The following is a 9,489-nucleotide window of genomic DNA, read 5'->3' as shown; positions in this document are numbered from 1 at the left end:
AAATTTCTCGGGAAAAAAAATATTCTGAATGCATCAATGAAGTCTTAGCCAACAATGCAAACGCTTGTTTTTAAAACCTTTTAATAGGCTCTAGAATAGGTGAACCATTTCCGAAAGTTCTGCCTTGTTTGGGCTCATAAGGTCTTTGGTAAGGACCAGATGGATAGTCATGAAGAACCATGGTGCTGGTCCTGGCGAAACCATGCTCAGCTTCATTTAGTCTTGTCTGTAAATCTTGTCTTTCCTTTGCCCAGCTTCGTGCATTGTCTGCCAGGGTTTTTTCTAAGGTACCAACCCTGTTCTCTGCCCTCTCCAACTGTTCATATAGTTGTAACCTCTCGGCCTCACTGGTTCCACTCACCTACATAGGTATGAACTGTTCAGGTGTCGGCACAAATCTTAGGTAAAAGATGACTATTAGGTATGAGGGATGGTGATCTACCTGTGGATGGTTGATAAGATGGTTGCTTTTTAAGCATATAGATAGTTCTAAGAATGTTTTAGAAAGTTTTTGAATGTATGGAAGTTGAGAAAAGTCTGTTGAATGGCTGACAAGACGACATTCTGACAGGTCTTGTCGCATTCCATGACACAAGAAATTTCCCAAACCTTATTCTGGTCTGTAGTAGATGCGTATGTCAACTACCCATTGTATCCATATGACCATCATTGCCATACTTGCTACTGATCTAGATGACCTTGTGAATTTAAATGAAAGGAGTGGGTGAGTCAGCTTGTGAACCAGTGTGTAAGTCAGAGCATGAGTGAAATATGAGTCTTGGAGTGAGTTGGTGAGTGGAAGAGGAAAATGTGGAACAATGCATGAGAAGGATGAAGCAAGTAAGAGTAGGCAAATTTGCAGGGGAGTGAAAGTGAAGAAATAGATAAGGAAATGTTTGAGAGGGGTAAATGAGTGAGGAAGTGAATGATAGTGGAAAAATTTGTAAAGATGTTTTCCAACCCATCTACTAGGCCGGAAGTACAAGATTGACCCAACACATTACCTCGTTCTGCTCTATATTACCTTGTTCTGCTCTAATTCATTTCTTAGCCTCTGGTTTTCTTCATTTATAGCCTTGGTAGCATCATCCCCGCTAAACTTCTTACTATTCAGAACTTTCTCCATGTTCTCTATCACCTTCTCTTGTTGAAGGCAGGCTTTCTCTAACTGCGTAACCTTCCTTGCTCTTTCCTGTCATCAATACATATGTAGTGTATATAGTGTGTATATAGTGTATATACATATGTAGTGTAATATATTAATATATATAATGTATAGCAACATGTGTAGCTTAATAAATCAGTCTTGGTTTATGTTTACTTCACATCGACTCAAAAAATGTTTCCTAGTTTGATACCAGAAAACTTATTCTGGCTCATAAATATATCAATTTTGATACTTGCAAAAGATTACGAAGGCCAACAGAAAGATATTTATAAATTTGGATGTATTTAAGGTGTGGAACGTCTATAGCAAGCTTGCAGCCTACTTTCAAACGATGTAAGGAATAATGCATAAACACAAAAGGTAGCAATATAAAAATAAAATATAATGTAAGACACTTTAGAGTTATTATGTAATATAAGTAAAACATAATATTGTAGAGTTTGTAAACAGAACCAAAAGTTAAAATCATAAAGCGATGCAACAAAATGTAGATTTAGAGTGTTGTGGGATGCTCTTGTAAACAAAGATTACCATCTAACTTCTCTATGATTGCAATGCAATACCACATAATATGTACAGTACATACCTGAAGCTTATGAAGTTCTTGGGATTGGGATGTGTGCGCCTTTTTCATGTCATTCATTCCTTTTTCTTTCTCATTTCTCTTTTTTAGCTCATTCTGCAACTTTTTAATTCGCTCTTTGAGTTCAGTGTTTTCCGTAGATTGAGACTGCACTCTCTGTTTCAAAGTCATATACCTGACTATCAGCTCATTCTTGTCGATCGCATCAAAGTCAGCTGCTGTCGTTGCTGTGAGTTCCTTCCTTGTCTCATCATACCTGTAAGTGATTTAATATCATTTATTTATGATCTTCTCTGTATAAAACTGATGCTTGCCACTTTTGAAGCGAGCGAGTGTTTTCCGTATGTCTGTTATAGTTGTATTACCGCTTGTAATTTTTAACTTAATCTAAGTGGAGGTTCTTTTCTGCTCCCTTCGAAGCTGAAGAGCCCAGTGAATGTTTGCGAGTTTTAATAAACACCCTATAGCATTATTTTATTTAGCATTATTTTATTTTTATTTATTTATTTATTTCATTTATAAATGTTTTCCGTAAGTGTTGTGAGATCTTTATTGTGGTTTTCTTTCCATTTTGTCTTTATATTTATTCAACATAATTGACTAATATAGGTGATAAATAATTTTTGCTGTTAAGAGCTTTATTGCACACTGCAATTCTAGCCATCAAAGCAGGGGAACACAACTACGAACTAACGAAATGGAGTTCGATAAATCTACCTAACTATGTAATCAAACCATCAAATTACCAATGTTATCTAGTAAAGTATATTCTCTGTCTTCAATGAGGCTGGTCACTGCAGCTGAGAACTTCTTAAAAATTGATACAGCAGACCACATGACTTCAGCCAAAACACCAATGTAATGTGTTCAATGTTTAATCACCAAATGCGGGTGGTGATACAGGCGTGTATCAAATCAGCCAATCAGTTTATAATTAATTACTCGTTTGTGTTTCTCAAACCAATCAGGGTGCAAGTATGGTAATACGATTTGCAATTTAAAAACATGGTGTGTATTACAGTGCTTTTAAAATAAAACTAGTGCAAAAGGATTATTGACGTGAGCAACTGGTAACCTTTGGTTACTTTGTTCAATGTATGATAATGTCTCATTCAGATGCTATCAATACAAGTCACTCACATGCAGATCCCAAAATATTGCAGGTGGTAACTAACATCTGAGTGGAGGTATGACAACTCATCAGTTGTCCGACTATAAACCACTGTGTTTCCATGCTGTAGCATGGAAGTTGCACTACAGAACAAATTCGAAGTTTCAATGATTCGGAGTTGCACTCTATAGATCATTGCAAGGTTCCCCATGCGACCCTTAAAACAAAGTTGGTTAAAGTAGACTCACTTTCTCACAGCAGATGCCTTCGTACATGTTTAGCAAAGTGAAATGGTGTTGAATGCGTTTGGATTTTACCGTGTTTATGATTCAAAGTGAAAGCAACTCCGAATCTATTAAAAGCATGAGAACGCAGTGAATGTTTAAATAAACACCCTATGGTTCTCATAAGTGAGGTGGGATCTTCATTGTTGTTTTCTTTCCCATTTTGTCTTTATATTTATTCACCATAATTGACTAATATGGGTGATAACTCATCTGATAGTGCGCCTCATTGCAAGACTCTGTGTAGCCTGTGCAAGTATATTCTCCTTCGTCAGTTAAAAGTGTAAAAACATAAACTGTTAACTACATTTAGCAAAATTGCACCTGCAGGCAAAACTAATTGTGATAACAGCAGTCGCTGTCATTAATAGGTCAAGCCACACATATGCCCCCACCCAGTTATCTCCTCTCCGACTATGTATTGGTAGAATTTATTTGTAGTTAATAGGTCAGACCAAACATATACCCCACCCAGCTATCTTCTCTCTGGCTGTGTATTGGTAGAATTGATTTGTAATTATTAGGTCGGACCACACATATGCCACCACCCAGCTATCTACTCTCAGACTATGTATTGGTAAAATTGATTTGTAATTATTAGGTCGGACCACACATATGCCACCACCCAATTTTCTCCTCTCGGGCTGTGTATTGGTAGAATTGATTTGTAATTATTAGGTCGGACCACACATATGCCACCACCCAGCTATCTACTCTCAGACTATGTATTGGTAAAATTGATTTGTAATTATTAGGTCGGACCACACATATGCCACCACCCAATTTTCTCCTCTCGGGCTGTGTATTGGTAGAATTGATTTGTAATTATTAGGTCGGACCACACATGTACCCAAACCCAGCTATCCTCTCTAAGGCTAGTTATTGGTGGAATTGATTTGTAATTATTAGGTCGGACCACACATATGCCCCCATCCAGTTATCTCCTCTCAGGCTATGTATTGGTAGAATTGATTTGTAATATAGAGACATTTTTTGTGGTTGATTTTCTACCTGTTCATTTAGTATTAGCAGGTAATACCTGTGACCAGTTGTTAGTCACAGGTAGTTTACCTACAGAGATAATCGGTTATATAGCAGTAGGCTGGTAAAGTCACATAATTGTTGAAGTCACAGTTTAAACATTGTAAGTTTAGGCATATGAAAGCTAATTCATTTCAAAATCTGTCAGCCATAGAAACAGCCATATGTTGGAGCAAATATTACCCACAGAATATATAGTAATTTTTTTAATTCATTCCATAGTGAAAAAGAAAATAATAAGCCTTTTAAGTCATTACATGTAACATTAAAAGAAGCTTTTTGTATAGAACTCTACCAAAATGTGAAAACTTTAAACATGTGTAACAACATATTAATAAAGTGATAATCATTAATACGTGAGTTTTACTATTATTTAAGGTTGACTTTACAGTTTAATTTTACTTTTAATTTTAAAGTTTTGGGAAATTTTGGATATTACTTTAAATATCAATGCAGTGTCATATGCTGGAGCAACAACAGACTTGCTGATTGGCTAGTAACCAGACAGCTCTGAAATTACAGGAAGCATTGCTCTAATGACCTTCCGGCTATCTACCAATAAACCACTCTCAGTAACAAGCGGTAAGTCAATTATCAAGTGATTCTTCATGCTAAAAGAATCACTTCTTTGTGAAATTCATTATAATTCTACCTGTTAAGTTGACGACGAAGAGAAGAATTTTCATCTTCTAGCTCGTGTATGTGGTCTCGCAGGGTTAAAATATCTTTGCCCATTTTATGAACAGCTTGACGGTAATTGTCTAACTCTTTCATCTAAAATATAAAAAGTGAGGCGTTACATGGGAACATAATCTTACTGTTTTTGTTTCAGATACTCGAAGAGCAAAGGTATACATTTTTTTCAATTCATTGAGAGAGATGAGAAGATTTTTGTAAAATATGCACTACTTAACAGTGTTGATAACAGACATTGTGTTTTTTCATCACTTATTGAAAAATGCATCAATGAGGAATGTTACACTAATAAAACTGTCTGAATAATAAAAGAAACTAACACATGTACAGGTTGGCTGACATAAACATGGAAATCAGAGAGTAGGCTATTTATGAGAAATAAACGCAGAACTTGCTTATTTGCAAACCCATCGAACTAACCAACAGCTAATTGCTATATTTTTTAAGATAAACACAATTTAATCTAATCTAATCTTTAAATGTCATATCCTCTATCTATGGTGGTTGTCTAAAGATTACATATAATAATTACTAGTTCTTCTTATGCGGATCTATTGATAATCATATTAAAGTCTGTTTAAGTCATGAGATAGATAATAATAATAATAAGCTATATGTATAAATTTCAGTGTTTGTTGGTCCATCGGTTGTCATTTGTGTGCCAATAAAGTTTTAAAAAGGAAAAATCCACTTTGCACTAGACTTGAACTTGGCATCTCCTGTTTTGGAAATAGTTGAGCTAATCTACTAAGCCACACAGCCAACTTGCAATGCAATGGAATAGTTGTACACATGATTATTCCAACTGTTAAAATATGCATAACAATGCTGTGTGACACGTAGTGTCACATGAGCTAGTTTCATTATTCTTATTATAGTAAGTTTAGCAATATAAGCAAGCTTAAGTTACTAGCTTAAGTTACTCAGATTAGAAAATTTTCTAATTTGGCCTTTGGCTAATTTGTCAATTTAGCCAATGGTAACCACATTACCTTCTACTGTTTATAAGTAGTTTTTTTATTACCCGTGCAATGCCAAGCATTCAACTAGTCACTACATATATTAGTTCCTATGTTTACTAGTTGATATTCATATCACAGATCATGTAAGCTTCACAATGTTAAATGACTAGCTTGCAATGGTTAGTCATTTTTTGATCACCAGGTACCCCTTACTTGATGGTCTAAGAGATTCATTTGTGTCTGCTCTAAACTTTGATTAGCTGCTTTTTTGTGGGCATCTGGTTTTACTGCTGTAGCACTCGTTGGTTGCTGATTTTCTTCCTCTTCTAGTGTTTTCTGTTCCTTTGCCTTTGCTTTGGTTTTTCGATTTGGATCATAAAATATGTACTTGTAGTCTGGAAGGACATTTTCAATAGCATCTGGAGCGGGCAACTCTCCAGATTCATCTCTCTGAAGCAGGGTGAACAATAACATCAGCAAGGTAGTTAGAACAAGTTTCATCAATGGTGGATATTTTCTTTCATAAACCTTAACTGCTGCATAAGATTTAATTACAAAAGGACACTCAACTTTTGTCATTCGAATGTTTATACGTATATTTCAATCATCAACCTTGCTAAAAAATTATAGTAAAAAAGTATGTATAGGTATAAATAGTGGTGGTCATATAGGCAATGGTTAAATACAGGTATCAGTGTAGATTAAAATATTAGTACAGTTGTTGAAATGTTGGGGCAGATATAGTCTGAGGTGTAGTATACCATAGGTATTGTATGTCTTTTTCATTATTAATAAACTCAACAGTCTCTTTATGGTTTGTTTCTGCTACAGAGGGAAATGCCCATATTTAGTATACATGTATGTTACCTCAGAAAGAATATATTTGACAGGATTAATAGATAAGCATGTAATACTTTTATATAATAATAATGTAAACACAATAATAATACACAAGGCACTCAATATCTTGGAAGGCTCATTATCTAAACATAGACAAGAGCGAGGTTTATTCAAAATGCTCCCATACATCTTGCAGTGAAGTTATATTGTGACAACCTAAGCAAGTGTTACACACCGTAAAACCTCCATCAAATGCCACCTTCTTTTGAACACCACTTCTAATAGAACACCACCATAGGATAAGGATTGAAAAATACAGCGCTACCCTTTAATTGAACACCACTTCTTTTAGACCACCCTTTCACATTCGGTATGTTTGATCTTTACAAACCCATAATAAAAAGTGATCAGTAGAAAACTATCGACAAAGTAATACTAATAATGACTCGCTTACAGCAGTAACATTTAATTCTTTCGTTGTAGCTGTTGTGGTTACCGTGTCGTGGTTTTAGTGACGGTGTACCTGAGAAAACCAATCTTCACAATCATCAGAACTACACTCTGATTCAAAGTAACTGAGATCTAAATCCTATCTATTGTTTTTAGCTTTAGCCATAATGCGGTTTACAAAGTGAGCCTAAGAGATAAAGCGTTTTGATGAGCAAAGAGAACAAATACTCTTCAAGAGTACCATACGATCGATGTAATTAATTAATTATTGCCATTATTACATAAGCCATTGTTATGGTGTATTAAAGTCAGTTTTTTAACTCCAATGCTTTACAGTTTTTTTTTAAAACATTGAAATCAGTACAATGAAAATAATTAATAACTGTATCTGTCTAATAATATGTTTTACTCAAAGTAATGTAGTTTCTTGTTTAACTCGGTCTGATACTTTGTCATATATGAAAAACAGTTTAGCAAACATGTTGAAGCCGACAGCATTAATGCTGCTCCACTCAAAAGAGAGGGCAACATATAGGCAACATTGATATCGCTTTGCTCGTAAAGGGTTACATTTATTTTCCCAAAGTTCTGATTAGTTAGTTAAAAAATATGGCCTCACCCTTTATTTGAATGTCACCTTTAATACAATGCCACTATAAGGGAAGGCATGAAAAAATGCAGTGGTATGGCATTCAAATAGAGGTTTTGCAGTAATTGATAACTGAACTTGAATGTTAAATATGGCAGTTGGTCTTCAAACATATTTAGGAGTATGACACATTATCAGCATTTTGCTTTCATAATCAGGGTAAATTTGTTTTACTGATTTGTTGGTGCCAAAGCATCGTTCCTATTCTGTTGCATTGGTTCTGACATTGTCAATAGCTTTTACAATAAGTCTCACTTATTGGCTAACAGTTTGGCATGCAAGACAAAACGTGTTTAAAACTTCTACTTCTCATCCTATTTATCTATTACTTACTCTAGTTACTTCTACACTTCACCTTTCACATATTTATTTTTTTCTATAGTGAGTAGAACCACACAGCCTTTTCAGTATTCAGTCATTGTTCCAGTTTTACTAACCCTTTGATTGATCTCAGAAAATATTATCTGACAATCGTAAAACTATCTACCGCTAACCTCTAAACCAAACTACCACCAAGCCGTAAATCTTAGGACTGATTGACTACTAGCAATTGCACAATATCCAAGAGAACAAAGTTCGCGAACTCAACTGATCACATTTGTAGAAAACTCTTGGAAAAAACGTATCAGGCTTTCGTTTCTTGAGACATTCTCTAGTACATATACCTTTGAGACATTCTCTAGTACATGTACCCTTGAGATATTCTCTAGTATGTATACCCTTGAGATATTTTCTAGTACATATACCCTTTGAGATATTCTCTAGTACATATACCCTTGAGACGTTCTCTAGTACATATAACCTTGAGACATTCCCTAGTACATATAACCTTGAGACATTCTCTAGTACATATACCCTTGAGATATTCTCTAGTACATATACCCTTGAGACATTCTCTAGTGCATATACTCTTGAGACATTATCTAGTACATATAACCTTGAGATATTCTCTAGTACATATACCCTTGAGATATTCTCTAGTACATATACCCTTGAGACATTCTCTAGTACATATACCCTTGAGATATTCTCTAGTACATATAACCTTGAGATATTCTCTAGTACATATACCCTTTGAGATATGTTCTATTACATATAGGTACCCTTGAGGCATTCTCTAGTAGTACATATACCCTTGAGATGTTCTCTAGTATATATACCCTTGAGATATTCTCTAGTATGTATACCCTTGAGATATTTTCTAGTACATATACCCTTTGAGATATTCTCTAGTACATATACCCTTGAGTTATTCTTTAGTACATATACCCTTGAGATATTTCCTACTTTCTTATTTAGATATCATGGTTATTATTTTAATCATCTAAATACTACGGATCATAATCCATACCTGAAATGGAGCATAATATAGAGTAGCCATTGCTCAGTGTCACCCAGTGACTTCCAGCCAAACTAGTTCAGTCTTAGCTGCACTCTATAGTCCACATACGTGCGTGTAAAGCACTGCTCTTAACCCTAATAGCCTACGTAATTCATTTCACAAAGGTAATCAAACAAGATTGCTAAAGTAAAAACATTTACTGTAAGCGTTGGATACGACTAAACAATACAATTTAAGCCTATGTATATGGCTCTATTCAAATGCCTTATGCCTACGCTATCTGCTGATAGCCAATGTTTGACCTCCGTAGTTGATATGAACTATAGCTGACACGCAGCGCACAATCACAATAATGACAAGGAT

The 9,489-nt window shown here is 35.0% G+C and overlaps 1 protein-coding gene across 1 annotated transcript; it reads right to left on the bottom strand.

Moving 5' to 3' along the window:
* Nucleotides 1-13: 13 nt before the first annotated feature.
* LOC137393269 (coiled-coil domain-containing protein 33-like) lies at nt 14-9,239 on the bottom strand. The gene is made up of 6 exons (XM_068079745.1): nt 9,136-9,239; nt 6,059-6,295; nt 4,840-4,961; nt 1,755-2,007; nt 1,025-1,192; nt 14-361 (listed from the first exon to the last, which is right to left on the bottom strand). Exons 1-6 carry the CDS (start codon nt 9,163-9,165, stop codon nt 71-73), a joined length of 1,101 nt encoding a protein of 366 aa, XP_067935846.1. The 5' UTR covers nt 9,166-9,239; the 3' UTR covers nt 14-70.
* Between the last annotated feature and the right edge of the window lie 250 nt (nt 9,240-9,489).

The sequence above is a fragment of the Watersipora subatra genome, chromosome 1, assembly GCF_963576615.1.
Source record: "Watersipora subatra chromosome 1, tzWatSuba1.1, whole genome shotgun sequence".
In the NCBI taxonomy this organism is placed as follows: Eukaryota; Metazoa; Bryozoa; class Gymnolaemata; order Cheilostomatida; family Watersiporidae; genus Watersipora; species Watersipora subatra.
The sequence above is the reverse complement of the archived record's forward strand: the minus strand, read 5'-3'. Positions and strand labels throughout refer to the sequence as shown.

Bases quoted from the DNA above. Each gene is read 5' to 3' on its own strand.
- LOC137393269 (XM_068079745.1), bottom strand. From the start codon at position 9,165: ATGGCTACTCTATATTATGCTCCATTTCAG. The intron at 6,296-9,135 runs GTATGGATTATG...ACCCTGCTTCAG, and splicing joins TATATTATGCTCCATTTCAG to AGAGATGAATCTGGAGAGTT. The intron at 2,008-4,839 runs GTAGAATTATAA...AATCACTTACAG, and splicing joins CTTCGTCGTCAACTTAACAG to GTATGATGAGACAAGGAAGG.